The following is a 24,490-nucleotide window of genomic DNA, read 5'->3' as shown; positions in this document are numbered from 1 at the left end:
TGCCTGAGGATACCCCTGAAAAGGTACCATCGACTGCTGCGGCACCGTGGGGGATTGCACGTATACCGGCAAACCCGCATAAGGACCCACAGTCTGAGACCCGGGAGGAGACTGCACCAGACGAGTCACACCAGGGGAACGGGGGATGGTAGGCTGGGGCAACGCCAGCACTTGCGTAAACATCGCCCACGGAGGATCCTGCGCCACCGGGGGTTTAGAGGGTCCAGGTACCAACTGGCACCGCCCGCACAGACCGTCCTGAGACAAATCTGCACCGTCAACCCCTGCCGAACAGCGTCGGCAGGAAAACAACACAGGAGCCTCGGAGCGCTCATTCCCCTCATCAGACATGACACAAACTTTTTTGCAATAAAAGTGTCTCACCGAAACGAGGTAAGGCGTATAACACCCACGCACTCCCAAGTATGCAACCCAAACAGCCCACAATATGGTACTGAGGAGCACACCGCAGTATGTGACGGACCTCACAAATACGTAGATTTATATAAGTGAGGTACACAGAAAGAACACCCCTCCCCCACGCACCTGCGGGCCGTAGGAGAAGGAAAGGGATAGGTAAAAAGCTGACAGTAAGTAGAAAATAAGCACAGACAGCAGCACTAGCAAAAGTCACATACCATGCACAGAAGTATTACTCACTGCACCTTCCGCTACAATCAACCTCCCAGATTCAGTGTCTGGGAGGGCTATAGCGCTGCGAACACCGTCCTGATCAGGGGAGAGGTACGCAGGGGGACTGGTCCACTGTAAGCCTGCCTGGGAGCTCTGCGATGCTGCCTGAAGAAGATGGCCGCCGGAGAGCTCTGAGGAGTGGCCAGAAGATAACAGCCCAGCGACGCCAGCACACATGAGAGAAGGAGCGCTGGGCTGAGGGGAGGAGCGCTGAAGCAGGGAAGGCTGCCTCCCCTGCTAGTACTAAACCCCCGGGGAAGCCGGTTCCCCGCCGGTACTTACACCCCGGGGGGCCAGCGGTCACGCGGGGTATTCCTGAAGAGGGGGAGCCCGCCGCCGTTACTAGCGCCGCCGGTCTGTCCCCAGAGACCGGCGGCATGAAGACTGCATTATCCCCGCGTGCAGCGCTGCACGCGGCTTACCTGGCCCCTTCAGTCCGGCAGCAGTCCTTGGGAGGTCCCGGAGCCACGCTAGTACTGACTCCGGGGTCCCGCTGCGATCCCCGGATCAGTACTGGCGTCGCAGAGCCAGCGGGGCTGTTGGAGCGGCAGCGTAGACGTCCAGATGGACAGTCTGATGCTGCCGCTCTGAAGACAGTAAAAATAAAATAAAATCTTCGTTTTAAAAATAAAAAAATAAAGCTTAGGGGCTGCTTATGCAGCCCCACTGCGCAGGGTGACCCGACTCCGGCCGGGCACCAACTAAAACTGAGGTGCCTGTGGCCGGGGGCGGGGTATAGAGGAGGACGGACCCAAGTGCATCCTGGGAGCAGCAAAGCTTTAACTGCGTGGTGCCCGTGGATCCAGATCCAGCTATACCCCAAGGTCAACCCTGTGGACCCCCTATGGACCCTGAAGTAGAAACTGAGAAGAGATCCAACTTTGGACTACCAGCACAAATTGGAAGTTATTCTGATCAAGGCCAAGAACTCGCAGCTAATTCATCAAAAGCTGTTTAATGCTACATATATAAAACTTCCCAGGGTCCCTGTGTTGTATACGCTGCCTAAGCTCCGTAAAAATCCTAGTAAGCCTCCTGGATGTCCTATTGTCGGCGAGAGACTTTTTTTGCAATCTGTGTCTCAACTGCTGGATTGTATTTTACAACCTTTGATATGTGAACAGCGGATTTTCCTTAAGGACACTACCACCTTCTTGCAAACAAATCTGTCTAGTTCTGTGTTTGACCATAATTTGTTTCTTCAACTCTTGGAGTTGACCTTGTGTAGGAACTACTTTCTTTTTAGTGGAGAATTTTTTTTGCAGCTGCAGGGGTGTGCTGTGGGTTCGCCCGTAGCCCCCTCGTATGATTATGATTTTTGTTTGAACGAGAGTTTGAACTATTCTTTAGTAAGACTGAGATCAGCAAGCATATCCTGTTACTCCCGGTACATAGATATTTTTCTTCTATGGACTGTGGGGTGCCAGTGGCTTGCAAGAAGCGGTCAATAATATCAATAGCTCAGCTTCACTCAAATTTACTTGTATGTACAGTTCCTCTGAGGTGCATTTTTTGGAAGTGAAGGTCAAATTGGTAAATCAAGTTTTTAAAACAGAGGTTTTCAGAAAGACCACAGATAGAAATAAGTTTGTCAGCATCTAGCCATCACCCAGAGTCCTTAAAAGGGAACTTACCCTTTCGCAAATGATGCAAGTTTCACATATCACTAGTGATCCCGGTAAAGTGCTAGCAGAATTAGATCTTTTGATAGATAAATTTATTGCTAGAGGGTATGATCCCCATTATTTGAAAGAACAGAAATCTTAAAGATACCTAGATCTCAGTAGTTAACTCCATCTGTGAGAGATTCTAAAAACATGATCCCCTGGACTAAATGATTTCACCACATCCAGTCCCATTATTAGACGAGCTACTCAAGCGTTGTGGCCCATTGTGTCCTCAGATAAGGATCTCCCCTTTTCTAGAAGCATACCTATAGCAGCATTTAAACGTGGCAGAGACCTCAGGGGCAGGTTAGTCAAGGCTGACATTACTGGTAGGGATATTAAACCTATTTCCAATGTCTATGTTAAAGCCCCAGGTTGTTATAAGTGCAGTAGTTGCACAACTTGCACCTTCTTTAAAATGTGCAAAACTTCAAATATCCACATGAAAATAGGACTTATGACATCAGATGTGTCCTAACCTGTTCTACTGATCATGTAGTATACGTGATTGTATGTCCCCGTGGGTTACATTATGCGAGCCAGACCATTCGGAAATTTTCCGAAAGAATGGTGGCCCACAGATCTGCCATAAAGCTAGCACTGAGTGGGAGACAAATAGATCAACCAGTGGCCAAACACTTCAAGGAGGCTGGACACAGTCTGGCATCTTTGCGCTATTTTATCATTGACCATGTGCCAGCCTCTTTGAAATGTGGTGATCGGGCAAAATTGCTGTTTATTAAGGAATCCAGATGGATTGTGAGACTAAGGACCATTGCTCCAATGGGTCTTAACGAAAAATGTAATTGGAACAGTTTAATCTAATAAGTATGTAATATCTGTTGGTTGTAGTCTTTTTATGACATTGTTGGAGATAGGATTGCTATATTTCCATTTTCTATAGTTATTTACTGTTTAACATTTTGATATACTGTATTCTGTGTAGTATGGTGTTAGTAATATATGTAAGATTTTATAGGTTTTTTGTTGGTGCATTTCCCCCCCGTATTGACTCTCCTGCTGTCGGGACACAACCTAGATAGCTTCCGTGGAATGCAGGAAACAGTAGACATGGGACGCATGCGATTTGGGTGCCATGGAAACTAGTCCTGCGGTGCTGGGAAGTGACATGGACATGCGCAACAGGCAGTGAGCGCCTTGACGGAGGTGAGGACAGGTGCAGCATCATACATGGGGTATATAATTGGTGGTAAGTGTTAGGTTTGTTTGTATGTCTGTTTATGACCTGATGACGGGGCTGCGGCCTTGAAACTTCAACCTGCAACATAATTCTTTAAAAACCTCTGAGTGCCAGTTTTTCTTTGAATACGCTGTTCATTTGTGTACTGGGCACCAGAGGACAGTATAGCCATTGTTGGAGGCCGGCAAATACATATATATATATATATAATTTTTTTTGTATATATCTATCTATATATTACCTTTGTTAACGCTTTCCTTTAAGTTCATAGGGTCCACAGGGGAGACAATGGGGAACAGGTGGTAGACTTCGAAGAAAGAGTTAACAAAAGGCAAGTACCATAACTCTCCTTTTCTTCTTCAGCGCCCATAGGGCTCCACAGGGGAGACAATGGTGGTTGTCCCAAAGTAGTAGTTCCTGAACAGAGAGGAGAATCCGACACCCAAAAGAAAGCATCCTGAGAGGCAAAGTTATCAAATGCATAGAACTTAAGAAAGTTCAGGAGACCTCAGCGCACACCGCAGGCAGCTGTGGTGAGGTCCCCCCGGCAGCTCAAACGGCGCAGACAGGCAGGGGCAGTGAGCTGCCTGTCTGTCCTTCTGCTACCATTCAGATTTTTAAAGGTGCCAGCTCCCAGTTATCCCACTTCTATACCCCATTGTACTGAGACTCCAGTGTCCCCTAGTGGATGAAGGAGAAATAGGAGTGACAAACTAATAGATGCGGGCAGAGGAAGGATTTCATGCCCTAAGCATCGTCTGAATTACAGAGCTACTAAAATCCTTTGGCTCTTAAGATGGAAGACTTAAGAGACACACAGTCCAAGACAGACAAGGAAGGTCTGGATGCAGGCAGGCATCCTGAGCTAACAGGTTAGGTCCAAAAGGAAGAGGCCATGGAGTGTCTATGAAGAGACTCTGAAGGTTGGTGAACCAAAGGCGTCTGGGTCAAGCAGGAGCTATCAGTATTACTGTGCTACCCTCTTGCTTGAATTTCCTGATAACCCTTAGGAGGAGGGAGGTTGGAGTAAATAGGTATGCCAGTTTGAAGTTCCATCTTACTGCTAGAGAATCCACAAAGGCGGCTGAGGGGTCTCTGGTTCTGGATCCATACTGGGGACATGGTGATTGTAACGTGAAACCATCTGGTATACTTCTGGTAATCCCCATTTGTTCACTAGGATCTGAAAGACATCCGGATGAAGAGCCTATTCTCCGGCATGTATGTCGTGAGAGCTTAGGAAGTCTGCTTCCCCGTTTAGGACTCAAGAGGATGAATATTGCTGGAAGATGACGTTCTGCCCAAACCAGAATGTTTACCAGTTCCTTCATATCTGACCACCTTTGCATGCCTCCCTGATGATTGAGGTAGGCTACTGTGGTCGCGTTGTCGGAATTGGATTTGGACAGGCCTGCCCTTTAGGATATCCTGTGCTTGAATGAGTGCTTTGTACACTGCTAGAAGTTCCAGGATGCTTAAAGATAGTTTACTTTCCTGAGTAGTCCATCTTCCCTGAAAAGTATGATGGCATGTCACCGCGCCCCAACTGCAAAGGCCGGCATGCGTGGTGAGGAGCACCCACCATGGAATAAAAAATAAAAAGGGGGTGATCCTTGTTCAGCTGAGACGTTTTCAGCCACCAAGGTAGGGAAAACCTAACATCCCGAAAGAGGAGAATCGCCTGAGACCATATCAGATGATACTGCCCGTTCCACCGGGAGAGAATCTGTCATTGCAGAGGCTTGGAATGAACCTGGGCATATTCCACCAGGTCAAAAGTGGATACCAAGGACCCCAGGACCTGCATTGCTGAGTGAATGGATACCTTCTGATTGAGGAGCCTTCTGCGCTGCCACAATTGTAGAGCTGAAATCTTGTCCACTGGCAGAAAGAGCCTTTGTGCCAGGGAATCCAGTAGCACCCCCAGATGTACCATCTGCTGTATTGGAGAAAGGGAAAACTTTTTACCCAGCCCTGCTCCTGTAGACAGGCAGTGGTCAGCTGGAGAAGATGTAAAACCTTTGTAGACTGCCAATATCAGCAGGTCATCCAAGTACGGCAGGATCATGACTCCTTCTGAGATGAGCAGTCATGATTGCCATTATCTTTGTAAACACCGGAGGGGCTGTGGACAGACCAAAGGGCAATGGTAATGTTGCTGACAAACAGCAACACTCAGAAACCCTTGGTGGAATAGTGCAATAGGTACATGCAGATATAGCATCCCATATGTCCAGGGAACCTTGAAATCCCCAGGTTCCAATGCCAGCATAATTGACCGTAGGGTCTCCATACGGATGTAGAGAGATTTCCGATTCAGAATAGAGCATTGAGACCCATTTAGCTTCTGAATCAAAAACAAATTTGAGTAATAACTCCTTCCTTATTAGCTAAAGGAACCAGGATTATCACCCCTGAATTTAGCAGGGGATGAATGGTCTACTAAAAGGGAAGTGCCTAGATAGAATCTGATGGGGAGTTGCAAACAACTTTCTGGGGAGTAACCCATTAGGAAGGTGTCACGTAAGAATCCCCAGGAGGGCGGGGGGGGGTTCCCATCTAATACAGGGTAGAGAGACACTAGTCTTTTTGGATTCTGAAACAGTTAACTGGAGAGTTCCATGCTTCCCCCATAAGCTCAGTGAGCTGTTCAGATTGAGGGAATCCATCCTAAATCACCTTTTGGTGTCTGAACACCATGTTTATTAGGCTTTAGGAGCCCGTACTTAATCTTCTCTAATGAGGATTGAATTAACCTCCCCTGCTAGAGCGGGAAACATCCACTTGTGAATGATGCTCCTCCTCTCCGAGATAGGTCCAGAGGGAGAAACCTGTGTATCCTCTGCCTCCTCAGATGATATATCAGAATCTGAAAGCAGGGTGAACTGAGGATGGTTCGGTCCATTTATATGCTTAGACGGCTGATACCTTATTCGCCTGTAAATCTGCAGATAGGTAGATGCTAAAAAGCCAGATTCTGAACTGAGTGGACATAACCCTCCTTCCAGGAAGGATGTATAGGAAGAAGAAACATAGTAGGCTGTAATCACTGTAGGAAATTCAAAAGTGGGAGGCAATGTGGGGGCTGATAAGCGATCCACTAACTTCGCCATAACCTGAAACCAGGAGGACATTCAAGGTGACCCCTGAACAGGTGCTTGCGAAGTGGACTGTTGTGGTGTATAACAATCAATACACAGTCCATCCTGTATGAAATCCTGAAAGGCCTACTGCACAGGATTTACATGAAACCAGCACAGGGACAAAAGTCTCCTTTTTACCTTTGTTCTGAGACATGGAAAATATTTGCAAGTAACCTACAGCAAGTGTAGGGTTACCAATTCAATGTGACCCCCTTCACAGATAAAAATAAATGTGAAGAACTCTCTAACCCCTATACACCAGGCAGTTGGGGGTTAGAACACCACAAAAACTTTTTTTTTTTTCCTTTCAACAGTAGACTTTAGCATAAAGCTGGCCACACACTAGAACAAGTTACATCCAACCAGCCAACTTGTTGATTGGTTGGAATGAAAATCTGGTAAGGAATGGGAGTAAATGATCATCAGCAATTTACTCCTAAATGCCAGAAAACAGATGAAAATGGTCGTTCAGACAAGTTTGTTAAATGTTTGATCTAAACTATTTGTTCATACAACAGTTTTGGTCCATTTTTCAGCGTCTGGGAGCAAATTGCTGATTGTATTCCTTACCAGATTTTCATTCCAACCAATCTACTAGTTGGTTGATTGGACAGATAATCTTTAGATGTGTGGCCAGCTCAAGTCACACAAAATGCATATAATATATTTGCAAAAGAGAATTAAACCCAACTACCTAAACACATAAGTTTGGTAGGATCTACATGCATCTAAATAGATTTGCAAATGGGCACTAAATCGCACACATTGGTAGGAAATAAGTGCAATGAATACAAATATACTTACAAATCGGCACTGAATCAATTTATACAAGCAAACAAGTTGGTAGGATTCCAGGGCTATATACCTTGATCCTAGGAGAAAGGTATACACAGAGAGAGCCCAAATCCCTCAGCAAACACTCAAATGCAGCTGAGCGTCTCTAATTAACTATGTGAGAGGGGGATGAGCAGCTCGATTTTCACAAGAAAATGTGAAGTACAATTTAACCCCTACACACCTGACAGTTGAGGGTTAAATTGAGCAACAGCAGTGATAGTTATAACAGTCATAAATAAAACCTGCATGAATTCCTGTTTCCCTTTACGCTTAGCATATTAAGTATAATGGTAACAATGCAATGTGACCACCTTCACAAATATCTAGTACATGTGAAGTACACAGAAAAAACCCCATACCCTGACAGAGGGATGAGGAGAAATAGCAGTGACAGCTATAACAGACCTTTTCAGAAAACAAAAGGCAGTATAAACCATGGCAGAACTATCATAAATAAATACAATGCATTTAAGCAATATATTTGCAATAGGCTCTTAGTCGACTACAAAAAGCACAAAACTTAGGATATTGAGCTCTGTATAACCTGCCCACCAAAGGAGAGGTATACAGGGAGAATGACCAAACCTCCTGAGTTTTGCAGCTACAGTAGAGCACTTGAAAGTGGTCTCTGGGCATCTCATATACAAGGGAGGCAGGGAGGAGCAACCCAGACACACAAAAACCTCGCCTCTGATCAGCGTCTGGGCTGGGGGAGGGGCTGCCAGGGAGACCCTACCTCCCCTAGGCTGTATCAATCCACCAGGCGCACTGGCCTTTTAAATGGCCGCAGCCACTGTCCATGGCGCCAGATTTATATGCCCCGGTGGTCTAGTGGGAGAAGCAGTCGTCCCCGGTTGCTCACTATACAGCAAACTCCATCAGGACTCCACTGCTGGAGGCACGTACTGCCACGTGGTTCCCCGTGTCTTCCAGTTGCAGTCCTGGGCCCAGCGTCATCGCTATTCAATCTCTGCTGGAGCCCGCCGAAATCACCAGTTCCCTCACCGATGTTGCGGCACCGATGGGGGTAGATGGAGCAGCAGCACGGGCATCCATTAGGATGCCTAGCGCTGCTTACTTAGTGAAGAAAAAAAAAAACAAAGCTTGGGACTGCCTGTGCAGTCCCCTGTCTAAGAAGGTGCACTGATCCTGCGCACCAAACAATGGTGAAATTAAATCCTGCAAATATCATCTATCTCTAGAATCAACTTTTTTTATGCAATATGTCCATATCGCAAAATTTTGAACCCTCCTGATGTTAGAGGGAATTATTGTGGAGATGTTATTTTGGAGTTCAGAGATCCCACCTTTTATTTTTGTTATTGATAAAGGATGTCTAGAGGTAGAAGGAAAATTCTGCCAGTTATACAATCAGGCCATAGAGTTTCCTTATTCGGAGCAGTCTGTTGCCTACAATAGGCCGAATGCCCTGAAATTGAGTAAGTAAACTATTCAAGGCACGGGGAGGAGTGTTCAGGGTAAAATAATTAGTTCTAAAATCTGCTGATAGGGGAAAATGTGTCTTATTTACCTCAGGATCTACAACTGAACTGAGAACAAAAAAATCTATTACTACCCAACTATTAAGTTGATGAATTGCAGGATGATGGGAAGTACTTATTAAGTGGGGGTATACTTCTAGTATGTCTGGTGGCTCCATAGGGTAGCCAGTCCTTAACCGGTCTTGCAGTGTAAGAATGGTGCATCTCCTGGACAGAAGGAAGAGATGAGAGCCTGCATCTGAGCAGAAACGGTGGAAAAAAAAAAAAAGATTCCACCTGTCTGCCTACCTAGATGAAGACACAGTGGGGGAAAAGTAGGGACTCATTACATACCATCCAAGGATGCATATACCAACCAAGTGGCATTTAAATGGAGCTATCCCATACCTATATAAAAAAGGGATGCCATGTAGTATTGAATAAAAAAAAATAAAAAAATGAAAAGCTCATGATCAGCCTTCCTATAAATACTGTGAATACATGTGCGGTTATTAACAGCAGACAAATGTTTTATAGTGGAATTTACGATTGTAATACATGTTCTTCAATTGTTAAACAAATTTGTTAAAAAAAAAAATCTATATATTTTAGAGATGTTCTAAGACGTTTTATGCCAACCCATTTTTGCAGATTCCTACCACATTGGTGGTATTTAGTTTTGCCTTTGAAGAATATATACTATTTGGGTTTTGCTAAAAGCAATGCAAGTTACCTACCTGTTACATATGGTTCCAGCGCTTTTGGTACCAAGCTCCTTGCAATTTTTAAGTCTTCTGCTGAACAGCTACCAGTTTCCAACCCAAAAGCCATACCCATTCGTTTCAGTACCTCTATATCATCATGTATTTCAAATGTGTTGTCAAAATTAAACAGATATTCAAATCTGAAATCAGAAAACATTGTGGGTTTCAAAAACAGGTATACAAGGCGGCACTTACATGGGGGTGAAAGTTGTGTAAATCGTTAATAAGTATTCAGACAAATGCAAACCACAGAATTGTAGCAGCGAAGTTATCCCTTACTGATAATACACAGGGGTTTTTTTTTACCTATGATTAGAATACAATAAAATGTAATAATTTATGAGAAGTGTAAGTGATGATCAGAAAATATACACTCTTCAGAACTACTCAATTACCCGTGCAAGTCGCCGGAACGGGTCCTATCACCTTTCTTGCATTAACTTCTGAAGGCAGATTCGGCTTGCACCATTTGGAGCTATGAACAGGCCCACCGTAATACTGTACTCGGGAAAATGGCCAAAAGCAAGTTGTCGGTGAACCTGCCCCCTAGTCTTTAAAAAAGGCACTATACTTTCCTAGATCTGCACACACACTTGTTCAAAATGTTGTGCTCACATACAGTAGGTGAGAAAAAGATACAATGTATCTTACCTATATCTAGTACCCTGGACCGATGAGACCAACACATTTACATGAAAACTGTAGATGTGCTGGAGACATTGCTCTATACATACAGCTGGGATCTCTCACATTCTCCTCGCTGCACTTTTTGAGAAAGGTGGGTTTTTTGGGAATAGGTGAGCCAAAAGCAAAGTTTGCATTGGACAGATTGAGATTTTTTTTAATAGGTAAAAATATACACACAACTATCAATTGTGTTAGTTGGTGCCTTAATTGAGAATGTGCGTGGGTATTATTAACACAATTTGGCTCTTACATAATTGAAAAATGTTTAAATTGATTTATGAAAGCAGTGTGTCTATTTGTAACAAGCTCCGCATACAAAACTAAAAAACAGTTCTTGTTCTAAGTTGGTCCATTATCGACAATGAAAACTAGGCAGCATTGTGTAATGAAATGGAAGCAAATTTCAGCAAGCTGGCACGTGTATTTCCAGATCTATTGCTGCGTAGTGCTTATTTTGCATTGTGATCCAAAATCGCTGGCTCTTGGTCATGTTGTTTGTACTATCACTAACTGATGCCGGATCTCTGCAAAAATAGTGCTTAGCACAGGAAGGCGTTTACAGTGACTTCATTAAATCACCAACTTTACCCATTCAAAATACAGGGTTGAGAAACCACTGCATATTTAAAATAGATGCTGCAAAACAAGACCTTGTGCAGTAAGGTAGAGTGAGTATTTTACAGTTAGTTTCAAAATAAAACAGGCAAACATCTGTAGATAAAAAACTGACATGTAGAAAAATTGTATCTTATCCCAAACATCCATTTGCCGACACTGAAACGAGAGCACGATTACGACATTGTAATCATGCACTCGTTTCAGTCTGCGATGTGCCTACACTGAACGTTCAGTCCTTCAATGTAGGCACATCAATCATCCCCATACATGCTCAACCTGACGTTCTCGTCGGGTTGACCAGCATGCTCGGGCATTGATAGATGTCAAAAACGACCAGCGGTCACGCGCATCGCTGGTCGTTCTCTGCTTTAAACTACCAGATTTGCGGACGATTAACAAGCGATTGAATGATAATGTCGTTATCGTTCAATCAGCCTGTTTAATCAAGTAGTGCAGTGGTTCATAAACTGTGCCATGGCACCCTGGGGTTCCTTGGGACACTTGCAGGGGTGCCTCTGTATCAGTGATTTTCAACTTTTTAAACTTGAGGCACACTACGTAAAAATTTTAAAATTGCCAAGGCACACTATCCGGCGATGCAGCGTGTGCGACCTATGAAAACACATATATTGGCCCCCACAGAAAAAAAACAACATTGAAAAGAAACAGTACAGAGCAGTTCGCAGTGGCTACTGGCCATGGTCTGGCTTGGCGACTGGCCACAAACGGGAGAGAAGGAGTGGCTGGCCGCGGGTGGGTGGGAAGGGGTGGCTGGCCGCGGGCGGGTGGGAAGGGGTGGCTTGGTGACTGGCTGCCAGCGGGAGGGAAGCACTGGCTGGCCGCCGGCTGGTGGGAGAGAAGGGCTGGCTGGGTGACTGGCGGGCCGCGGGCAGGAGGCAAGGGCTGGTTGAGTCTCTGTTGGGGTGGGCGGGCGGGCAGGCCAGACAACACGGCGTACGTGACCTGTGATGTCACGCCGCCGCATTTAGGCAGGTCACAGTCCGGGCGCGCCCGAGCCTCCTAGAGGAGCTCAGCAGCAAAGCTGTCCGGTCCGCACTTCTTTAATGTGACCAGCGGCTCTGCGGCACACTTCACAACCGCCAGCGGCACAACTTTTGAAAACCTCTGCTCTGGATGGTGGTCCAGCACCAAATCAAATTATTTATGGCCAATGTAATGTAAATATGTGGGCAAACAGAAGCGCAAACCTGTCCACTACCACATAACTGAACCTAAGGATGACAGGTAAGCACAATTTACTTCATTCTACTACTTCACTACATCTGTTTCTGAATTTGTCAAACTTTTAAAAACTTAGGGGTGTTGTGAAAACAATCCTGATATTCTAGGGTGCCATGACTCAAAGTTCGGGAACCACTGGCGTAGTGGATAAGCACCATTATATCGCTAAGCAGAATACAATAGCACCTTCACCGTGAGCTCGTCCTCATCACAACAGGATAAAAAGCCGTGCATAATGTGTGGTGGTTCTGGTCTCTAGTAGACATAAGGACACCTTCCATTATGTAGTTTCTTGCATGTGACCTGATCAAAAGCAAGATCAAATGGCCATAGAAATTCAGCAGAGGTGTGTTTTTTCTACTTGGCTGCATGAAGGAATCTTTCTATGTAAGCTGGAAAACAAACGGAAAACCTTCCTTAAAAACTAATTTACGTTCACTTACTTGTCATTAGAAATGCTACAATCAATCACAGTCTTCTTGCTGGTGTTCACAATGATGAATGGTAAATGTATTACTGAATTGGATGGAGGAGATTTGTTTGCTTGCTGCTCTGCTAGACGATTTCTCTGAACCAGTTTTTTGAAGGCAATTTGCTGAAAAAGATGACAAAATACATACATAATAAGCCCATATAAACAATACTAACAATCAAAATACAAATAACCTACATAACTTACTGCTATAATCTGTGGAAGGTGCATATTGTATTTAAAACTCCACCAAGAAACAGTGAAGATTAAATGACAAAAGCAAGAAATATTACAGAGTAATGCATTTTATATACTGTACTTTAAAAAGACAGATACATTTAGGGTTTATCGTCATAAGCACCAGTTACAATTTCTGAAGTTTAAGTTGCATAAGAAACCAAGGACTAGATTTACTAACCTGCGGTGTGTCAAAGCAGTCTATGATCGGCAGCTTTGACAGATGGATTTTAAGCTGCAAAAGAAATAAATGTTAAACCATCCTGGTTTAAAATGTCAACAGAAATAAATGCTGAATTATCCTGGTTTAGCATTTATTTCTGTTGCAGCTTTAAATCCATTGGTCAAAACCATTGATCATTGTCAGCTTTGAAAAACCGCATGTTAGTATATCTAGCCTCATGATACAGAGCAGCAAGCAAAGAAGAACTAAATAATGACAAATTATATTTTACTTAGTCTTTCTCTAGGGTCAGTAGGTTAGTTTAACAAATAAAAAAAAGCATAAAAGACAAACACTAAACTTCCCAAGCAGGTATCACACCCTTAATAAAGCCTTGCTCTTCAGTACCCCTTTGAAAATAATATATTGAATCTTCCAATAGCACAAGCTGTTGGGCCAACTAGTGTTCTGTTATGAATGCCAAAGCCTGCTCCGTGTGAACCCCCTAGAACCCGGCTAGTGAGGTATTCCGCCACTAACAACCGCCCGTTGCTCCCTTAGAACTAGACACGTTTACCGGTACTTAGGCGGCCGCCTGGTCTTAATACTCAGGATAGTAGTGGTTCACACGAAGGTACAATGGGATCTAGTGGGGAGTGGGACAACAGGAATAGAAATAGTTAGGAGTTACAGCTTGGGAGTCGATGGTATGACTAGCGAGCAGATAGTGCGGCTTAGGTGCCGGTGGTGCAGCAAGAGCTGGTAGCAGCAATTGGAGTACAGATGGTGTGGCTAGAGCCAATGGTAGAAACTGGTAAACCAGTGATGTGGCTTTTAGAGATGATTGTGTGGCTTGGGTGCCGATGGTGCGGCAGGAGCCGGTGGCAGAGATTGGTACCCAAATGATGCAGCTTTGAAATCCAGTACACAAGTTTGTGTACAAATATTCATATACTGCGGCTTTGAGAGCCGGTAGAAAAGTCTGTGTACTAGTTTGTGTACCAATTAGTTTACTGCGGCTTTGAGAGCCACAACACAAGTTTGTGTACTAATTAGTGTACTGCGGCTTTGAGAGCCGGTGGCAGCATGGAAGCTGCTGGTGCGACTAGGGAGCCGTTGGAGAGGCTGAGAGCCGGTAGCAAGGTAATTCCACTGGAGTACCAGAATGCACTACCACGAAGTGATACAGAATGCCGACCATGCAGCAGACCCGAGAGAAACTACAGGAACGCTATAGTCGGCAAAAGGCAAGCGTGAACAAATATGGGGAAAAACCAATCACGCCGTGCTGTGGATAACACGTGACCTCCTGAGGCATGCAGATCGCCTACCAACTGAGGGAACCGGAACAGCGTCATGAGAAGGTAAACCACAGTACCTGAGGGAGACAAGTCGTGACTTCGACTTGTAACATGTTCTCTGTTTTATTAAAGGTTTTAATAAGGATTTGAAAGCAAATTAAAGCTTTAATTAAAAAGAAAAAAACACCACAATCAACAGGGGAGAAAATGGTGAAACCTTAAAATGGAATCATATGTAACATTCACCTGATATTGCAATATTTACTGTATATACACTAAAGCCTCCAATCTTAAGTCTAAACTAGCCCCTCTACCTGGAGTCCAATCTAAGTCCAAAAAGAATGAATCAAGAAAAAAAGGGGTATCCAGGCACTAAAAGGGTTAATTTACACACCCTGAGACAACACGGCTGAAAGGGATAGTCAGTCCCAATAACAAAGATACAATATATGAAGAAAAAGCAGCCGGTGTGTCAGGGGGTATAGATAATATATGACAAGGTTCGTGTGTTAAAATAAACAAATTTATTAACAATTAAAATGGTATAATAGATGAATAGACATATAACCCTGGATAATCTGTTTAAAGAAAACTGTGCATAATATCACATTAGTGATCTTGCTGTAGAGATATCAATGTCCAAATTGAATGGCTGCGGGCCCGCTGGCTATGTAGGATGATATCCAACAAAAGTGAGGATGCAAATTGATACACTTATCACCACCGTATTGTAAAGTATCCTTTGAGTGGCAGGAGAAATATTCAAGTAGCCCAATATTGCCTGTGAATAGGTGAGCGGTCTGTAATACGGTGTCACGATGGAAAGCTCTCTCCTGTTATCTAGGGAGCTTGGATCTCCGTATGACGGCTCTGTTTGTAGCGGCAGTAACTCCCGTGGTGAAGGGATTCAGTCCCCGCGAACAGCTTGCAGCGTGAAGCGCGGGAGGCACAGCTGGTGTTTGCTGACCTTCCCCTTGTGGTGTTCGGCAGAGGGACCGGGCTGTACAGGCGCTGCGATGACTTGCAGCGGCTAAGCTCAACCCGAGTGCGGGGAACTGGAAAACTTGTGTAGTCTCAGTCAATGAGAGTCTCCGTGCTCTGTGGTAGCCAGGTGGTTCGGGGCATGCATGGAAGAATCTGGCAGCGTCGATGGTGATAGCCAAGCAGGACAGGTATCAAGATGGCACAGTGAGGATCCAGGGGTAGATCAAGTAATAGCACCTACGCGTTTCGACGCTCCTCAGGCGTCTTGACAAAGACGCCTGAGGAGCGTCGAAACGCGTAGGTGCTATTACTTGATCTACCCCTGGATCCTCACTGTGCCATCTTGATACCTGTCCTGCTTGGCTATCACCATCGACGCTGCCAGATTCTTCCATGCATGCCCCGAACCACCTGGCTACCACAGAGCACGGAGACTCTCATTGACTGAGACTACACAAGTTTTCCAGTTCCCCGCACTCGGGTTGAGCTTAGCCGCTGCAAGTCATCGCAGCGCCTGTACAGCCCGGTCCCTCTGCCGAACACCACAAGGGGAAGGTCAGCAAACACCAGCTGTGCCTCCCGCGCTTCACGCTGCAAGCTGTTCGCGGGGACTGAATCCCTTCACCACGGGAGTTACTGCCGCTACAAACAGAGCCGTCATACGGAGATCCAAGCTCCCTAGATAACAGGAGAGAGCTTTCCATCGTGACACCGTATTACAGACCGCTCACCTATTCACAGGCAATATTGGGCTACTTGAATATTTCTCCTGCCACTCAAAGGATACTTTACAATACGGTGGTGATAAGTGTATCAATTTGTATCCTCACTTTTGTTGGATATCATCCTACATAGCCAGCGGGCCCGCAGCCATTCAATTTGGACATGGATATCTCTACAGCAAGATCACTAATGTGATATTATGCACAGTTTTCTTTAAACAGATTATCCAGGTTTATATGTCTATTCATCTATTATACCATTTTAATTGTTAATAAATTTGTTTATTTTAACACACGAACCTTGTCATATATTATCTATACTCCCTGACACACCGGCTGCTTTTTCTTCAAAAAGAATGAATCGTCCATTTGTCAAAAGCTAAATATGCAGATATGGGTCAAAAAATTCAAACATATCCCACTGTAATGGAAGTGAACTGAACATATGGTTAAACGTTTAATTTCACACCTCTTAGAAAGTTTATGTACATTATTGTACATGTGGATGTGCACTGTTAATTAGCACAATTAAATCTTTAAGACAGCAAAAATATAAAATAAAGTGTGGTAGGCTAGAAGGTGAATCTAACAATTCTAGTTAGTCTGTTACTTCTCAGGCTGCTAAGAAGGATTTATAATTCTGTAGCATGACATGGAGAACCACCACTGCAACCAGTCATATGGTACAAGTAGCGAACAGGGAGATTGTGTAATGCTCCTCGGAGCTCTATTTGTAGTGATATTCAACAATTCTATGCCCTTTAACATCAAATTACATTCTGAGACGTGACTGAAGCAGGGGGGAATTAAATTAGCCCTGGTAATTTACAGCGGGCTAATTGAAGCAGCAGGGCTATTCAATTACAACTGAAGGGAGTCCACAGGCTGCAGTTAACGAGGATTTTTTGTAGAGCCGGAGCACCAGCAGTAAATTACAGCTGCTAATTGAATTACCCATAGTCATTCCAGCAACCATACTAGTTTTCTCTATATACAAAAAACTCAAAAGTCTGCTTGGGATTGCTGCTTCATGGGAGCACATAAAATATCAACATTAAATGTACATGCCATCAGATATACTGCCACTGCAAAAGTACATACTGAGGCTCTCAGAAATTTAAAATTAATAATGAAAAAATTTGGGTTCTCTTTTTTTACCTTAAATTCTTATATACCACATGGGTTAAATTATTCTTTAGATGTTATAAAGCAGATTTTTTTTTTACATGTCCCTTTTCTATTCATATTTTATTATTTATGCATCTTGAAGACACCTCTAAAATGAAGTGTCCACAATCAAATGTTATCGCTCTAAGTGCTTCAGTAAAAACCAAGTCACTTGATCCACTTTTGTACTTTTACTCTGTCAAATGCTCTCAACTCTTGCAAGCAATCTTACTAAACATTCCATCAACTGTTGTACTTCAATACTGCCACTGTGTTCCTCTTACTAAGTATTTATTTTCCATACTTATTTTAAATAACTTATTGGGTTAGGTGAGGTGCAATCTGGGCACCTTGTTCAAAGTTTTTCATGTATAGTGACAAATGAGTCTTGTGCAACTTTAAAACAGGTTCATCAGCGACCCTTAAATTTCAGGTCGAAAGTCTTTCCTTTGTTCTGGTCCTCGGTATGGCACTTCAACAGATACACTTGGCTTTCAGCTCTTCTCACCAAAGGATATGACCATGACAATATCTTTGTATCGGCTATAGCAGCTATTGCTCAGTAACTTTGTCCTCCCCTGTCCATGGATATAATGAAAGTTCAGTGCAGCTCTCTAATGGAAACCTTAGACTGCCCATATTCCACCTCCCACTACTCTATCATGAAGTGGTTTAGCTGGCACAAAAGTGTCACGGAAAGAAGGACTGGTCACTTCCATAACATGCCCAGCTAAGAAAAACTACCTTTGATTAGTTTATAATTTGGCAATATTCAATGGGCACGCCATTCATTGGCCTTTTGTGTAGTGCTTTTACCATCTTTACACATTTGGTATTCTATATATCTATATATACACACCCGTTCAAAAGTTTGGGTTCACTTAGTGCTTTTCTTTCAAAAATAAGGACATTTCTGTTTTTTTTCAATGAAGATAACATTAATCAGAAATACAAACTATGGCCCGTATTCAATTAGAGAGCGAAAAGTCTGTGCTGGACTTTTCGCTATACATCGGAGCTTTTCCTGGGATAAAGTATCGGGTGCCCGGCCGCTTTATTCTATTAGGAAGCAGCGAGATCGGGAGCCTGCGGAAAGGTATCGCTAAAAATTTGGGAATTTCGGGTTTTGTTCCTAGGACCCCCCTAAAGACGTCCAGACATGGGGGTTCACTCTGGGTACCCCCGTTTAGCCCTGCAGAATGTGTTCTGCATTTTAAAAAATAATAAGTGATGCAGAAGTTTAGTTTTTTTTAAGTGGTCCCATCAAATTTGGGGTACATGAAAATGGGTACTAGCATATATGTAAGTCCCTAAAGTCATTTAAAAAAAAAAAAAAAAAAATCTGCAATATTGCACCTGCCGCTAATAGCCTATTCTAGAAAACATCTGCCGCATACTTACAGGATACCCCTGAACCTATTGGGTTATTTTTAAACACTGTACCCAATTATTTTTTGGCACCAAAATGTAATTTTTTTGGGGGTGTTTTTTTTTTTTTTTTTAACTTTTTGACAGTTTGTTTTTAGGGGCTATTCCCAGAGGTGCAGGCTATTTTTTTTTAAGCCTGCACCCCTAAATCCCAATTCTGCACTTTTTTTCGCCATGTAAAACATGGTGAAAAGTTATCCCCGTTTTTTTCAAAGACATTTTCGAACCTACGAAAAGACTTTGAAAATCGAAACCAGGAATAATTGAAATAGGCGAAAATGACGTAATCGGCGAAAACTTATCGCAGATTCTGACTTTTCGCAGTCTAATTGAACACCCACCTATACATTGTTAATGTGGTAAATGACTATACTACCTGCAAACATCTGTTTTTTGAAGGAATACCTAATAGGTGTATAGAGGCCCATTTCCAGTAACCATCACTCCAGTGTTCTAATGGTACATTGTGTTTGCTAAGCGCGTTAGAAGACTAATGGATGATTAGAAAACCCTTGTGCAATTATTGTTAGCACAGTTGAAAACGGGTTTGCTCATTAGAGAAGCTATAAAACTGGCCTTCCTTTGAGCTAGGCTAGTATCTGGAGAATCACATTTGTGGGTTCGAGTATACTCTCCAAATGGCCAGAAAGGGAACTTTCATGTGGCACTCGACAGTCTACTCTTGTTCTTAGAAATGAAGGCTATTCCATGAGACAAATTGCCAAGAAACTGAACATTTCCTACAACGGTGTGTACTACTCCCTTCAGAGAACAGCACAAACAGGCTCTAACCAGAGTAGAAAGGGAAGTGGGAGGCCCCAGTGCACAACTGTGCAAGAAGACAAGTACATTAGAGTCTAGTTTGAGAAATAGACGCCTCACAAGTCCTTAACTGGCAGCTTCATTAAATGGTACCCGCAAAACGCCAGTGTCAACAACAGTGAAGAGGCGACTCCGGGATGCTGGCCTTCTAGGCAGAGTGACAAAGAAAAAGCCATATCTGAGACTGTTCTTTTGCCCATATTAATCTTTTTTCCTTTTATTGGCCACAGACATTAGACAGAGGAAGATTGTCCATAACACTTTTTTCCAGACGAATTGAAGTTTGAGGTGTTTGGATCACACAGAAGAACATTTGTGAGACGCAGAACAAGTGAAAAGATGCTAGAAGAGTGCCTGATGCCATCTGTCAAGCATGGTGGAGGTAATGTGATGGTCTGGCGTTGCTTTGGTGTTGGTAAAGTGGGAGATTTGTACAAGGTAAAAGATTTTGAATAAGGAAGGCTATCACTCCATTTTGCAACGCCATGCCATACCCTGTGGACAGCGCTTGAATGGAGAAAATTTCCTCCTCCAACAGGACAATGACCCAAAGCACACCTCCAAATTATGCAAGAATTATTTAGGGAAGAAGCAGGCAGCTGGTATTCTGTCTGTAATGGAGTGGCCAGCGCAGTCACCAGATTTCAACCCCATTGAGCTGTTGTGGGAGCAGCTTGACCGTATGGTACTCAACAAATGCCCATCAAGCCAATCCAACTTGTGGGAGGTGCTTCAAGAAGCGTGGGGTGACATTTCTTCAGATTACCTCAACTTAAAGCATTGCTGACCTTTGGCATTCTAGCTGTTAATTGCTGCAAAAGGAGCATTCTTTGACAAAAGCAAAGTTTGAAGGACAAAATTTCAAATAAAAATCATTATTTCTAACCTTGCCAATGTCTTGACTGTATGTTCTATTCATTTTGCAACTCATTTGATAGAAAAGTCAGTTTTCATGTAAAACACAAAATTGTCTGGGTGACCCCAAACTTTTGAACGGTAGGGTATATTTGTCTGTTGTGTTTCAGTTTAGGAATCCCTCCTTCTCAATTACCCCTCCCCCTTTATTGTTTAAAATTGTATTGATCAAAATTCCATTTATGAGGCAAATTACAAATAGATTTACAAAAATACCAGATATTTCATGTTTATACGCTGTCATATTGCTTCTATCTGCAATGCCTACAGCTACAATTCTCCTGTTTATGATAATTATGTCAAACACTGAAATTCATATCTTTAAAAGCATAATTTACGGACTACCAGCCAATGGTAAAGGCCGCTTCAGGTGACATTTCCATTTAAAATGTGAAGGCTTTCTACATGACTCATTTTGCTGGAATTGCGTGGGTGCATCTACACATTTAATCCCAATCTATTTTTGTATTTTGTCAGTTTCTGTATATAGGGATTATGCACTGTATGTCTGAGATTTTAGTTAATTCGCAGTTTATTCGGGGTTACTGGATGCCGCGAGTTGCAGAATGCAATGTCACCGACACAAATTTACAGAGAAAAAAAAAAAAGTAAAGAAACTCAATCTCATCCCCAATGGCTAACTGGAAACCTTCATTATGGGTCTAAAAAGCTGCAAAGGACAGAACAAGGCGAACCGAATAAAGAGGGAAAAAAAATGCATAACAACTAGAATACTAAAGGAAGAAAGGGGCTATTCAATTATTAGGCTATAATTCAATTAGGCTATCAGGCTAATGCAAATTAACCTATAGAATCTGGGTTAAGTGCCCAATATCTATGGTTTACCCAGCACGGTAAGCCCCAAAGGGTGCATTTAACAGATCATTACTCGTAGCTTCTGAGGCTAAATTGAATATGCCCCTATGGGATCAGATCTTAAGCATCAGGGGACTACTTTGTGATCATGTCAGTGGATATTAAACATGTTGCAACCATTACCAACTATACATTTGTGTGGTTTTTGAGCAAACTATCTATTTCTGGTATATCAATACTATATATATCTATCTAGAAAAATACATACAGTATAATAAAAAAATTATATATATATATATATATATATATATATTTATTTTTTAAATACTTTATTTTTTTCTGCACTCCTGCTTAATTTATTGGAACCAGCCTTGTTAACTTCCACATATACACATTTAGGCTGCAGAGGAGATTAGTCCCAGACAACATTAGAAAATGGTTTTAGCAGTCCTGGCCACCAAGTAGCTGGTGCTAAATCAGTGGTGTAGCCTTGGCTCCCACAGCTTTCTTTGGATATCTTGTTGCTCAATATCTCACTGAGTGAAGATTAGCCTATTATCCTATAGGAGAGTTCGGTCTCTGAGCTCTTCTGCTCGTCAGCACTACAATTAAGAGTGACATGGATTATCAAAAATGGCTGACATGTTCTCTTTTGGAATATCTAAATTACAATGAAGGAGAGATTTAAGAGGTTCTACGGTTTAATATTTTGATTACGATAAAAATTCTCCCTGCCTAATTTTTTTTTTTTTTTTTTTAACTCTAGATAGGTGTGTTATAACAAGCCTGATTGGCACTGTATACCCAAAGGTGACATTGCACAAAAATAAAAAAAAAACACGCAAATAGGCAAATGCTTTCTACATACACATCACATTTAGTGTTACAGGTTTCCAACGGGAATCAAAAACACCTGATCACACAGGTACAGCAAATGTACATCCTATCAACCTTGTCCCATGTGCTTACATAAGTATCCAAGATGGATTGAAAATGCAGTTCAACACATGTAAAACTCTCTCCACACACACAAAAAAAAAAAAAAAAAAAAAAAAAAGGATCAGGCTTCAGAATAGTTTTTCATTCTTGGAATATGTAGTAATTAGTTGTATCCACCATTGTATTACAATTTTGTTTCATTTTTATGTTGATCCACCATAGATTATACCCATTGTGTGACTATTTATACATTTTCACATCGAGGAGAAACAAATCGCCTATTGTAAAAGTAAAAAGGTTTGTCTTGAAGCAGTAAAGCTACTCTGTCTCGGCATACTAGCGAGTAATGACTATCGTGAAGTAAGTTTAATAAGCCAATACTTGTCTGTAAAATTGCCTTGTTACTGTCTATCTAGTACACGCAGATCTTCATGCAGAGAAAGGAGCTACAGACAAGTCTGTATTAGCATATCAGTACAGAACTGTGTATAACTGACAGGGTGGAGATCATGGGGAAGTACATCCTATGTAAGAGTCTACTAAGTGGTGTCTATCTCAATAGTCACCCATAAGATAACCGCCCAAACTACTGAACACATACCACATTTCTACCACAAGTCTCTCCATTCTCAGAAACCTTCCCAATGTGTAACAGTAATACAAGTTACAATGCAGACCTGACAAATGCAACCCCAATAACTGTACTAGTAAAAACCTTTTAGAATATACAATTAACTGATGCCTGCTTTAGAATTTATCACATCTTACAGTTTTGTAGAACAGGTGTACTTTGCTTTGCAAATAGTGCAATACAATCACACAAAAATATGATATTCATAAAGCCAACACATGTAGAAAAATGCCTTGTGTACATTATAGTATTGGTCATGTCTTGTGTAGTATGAAGAGAGGAAAATGCCAAGCTTACCTGTAGTATAAGTTCCTGCAACTGAGACTGTTTTTGCTTTATTCTTTCAAGTCGTCTTTGTCTTTCAACCTAATGAAATAAATTCTCGTCAGTAGCTTGCCAACACACAGCTACAGATCAGTACATTTAAAAACGATCACAAAGTACATGTAATAATCGTAATTGCCTGTTTAATAGATAACATAAGAGCCCTAGAGTATCTGCATTTTTTCACAGCACCTCTAGGCCAAAAGTATCTTAAGAAACTGTGAAGAAAACTATTAAAGTAAATTGTGCTTCTATGTCATATGCTCAGTTCTGTGGTGGAGGACAAGGCTGCGCTTCTTTTTGTCATACTTTATGATTGGTTGCTACCAGCACTGGTTTTTCCTAATACATGGAATATAAATTTGATTTGGTCCTGGTCCACCAACCCGTGGCACCTCCTGCAAGTGTCCCGTGGCACCAAGATTGGGAACCACTGACCATAGGTATATAATATGCTGTCAGCTAAACTATCAGGGACATACCGGTACTTGTTTTGTTTACATACCAGAATCCCATCATTTTCCAATCCAGACTTCCTGCCAGGCTGCAACCCTAATGTGTTTGGGCCCTGGATGACTAAAGGGGTGAGGGTCATACAGGATCTCCCCCAATCCACTTCATTTCCCTCGTTTCAGAGATCCAGGAAGGTTTTCTATTCCACATCAGAACTTTTATAAGTATTTGCAGCTTTGGCACTTGCATGCTACAATTAAGTCCCAACTGATGCATAGAACCTTAACCGCTTATGACTCCTTGGGCCTTGTGGAGTACTGGAACTAGGGGTCTGGTTTCCAACCTATATGCAGAGCTCCAACCTGAGTCTGATCTGGGGAAGACCTTGGACAAAGAACGGAGAGGACATTCGGGCTAATATAGCACCTAATTCTAGCTGTGTTTGCACCAGGGAGAACACAAGCTTTTCTTTTATAGATGGTACTATGGGGGAGATGTATGATGGGCAGCTAACGGCCGTTAAATGCCTGGACCTGCTTTGCCTATTTTACACAGTGAAGCAGATCCAGACACTGCCCACATGTATCATCTCCTCTTTTGCCGAAGAGGGAGGTTGCTAAAATCTCCTGGCTGGCAATTCGCACTCTCCTGACCATTGCTTGCAACGAGTCTGCGCATGCGCTGGTCAGAAACTCCCCGCAGCTATCAGAAAAAAAAACTTTGCATGCACAATGACTAGCTGTCGTCAGGAACTGTGCTATGTCAGTGAAGCAATGACAACTG

The 24,490-nt window shown here is 42.8% G+C and overlaps 1 protein-coding gene across 2 annotated transcripts in view; it reads right to left on the bottom strand.

The window, feature by feature from the left end:
* The window catches only part of TFDP1 (transcription factor Dp-1), a 160,816-nt gene that overhangs the window by 29,063 nt on the left and 107,263 nt on the right, over positions 1–24,490 (bottom strand). For both annotated transcript variants that reach the window (XM_088458704.1, XM_088458713.1), the window contains exons 8-10: positions 23,228–23,296; positions 12,777–12,928; positions 9,760–9,926 (exon numbers count right to left, since the gene is read on the bottom strand). In XM_088458704.1, coding sequence (XP_088314830.1) covers positions 9,760–9,926; positions 12,777–12,928; positions 23,228–23,296 — 388 coding nt within the window. The remainder of the gene's footprint in view (positions 1–9,759; positions 9,927–12,776; positions 12,929–23,227; positions 23,297–24,490) is intronic.

Source organism: Taudactylus pleione, unplaced genomic scaffold (genome assembly GCF_031769625.1).
Source record: "Taudactylus pleione unplaced genomic scaffold, aTauple2 ptg000041l, whole genome shotgun sequence".
NCBI classification, from domain to species: domain Eukaryota; kingdom Metazoa; phylum Chordata; class Amphibia; order Anura; family Myobatrachidae; genus Taudactylus; species Taudactylus pleione.
This window is presented reverse-complemented; position numbering and strand designations above follow the sequence as displayed.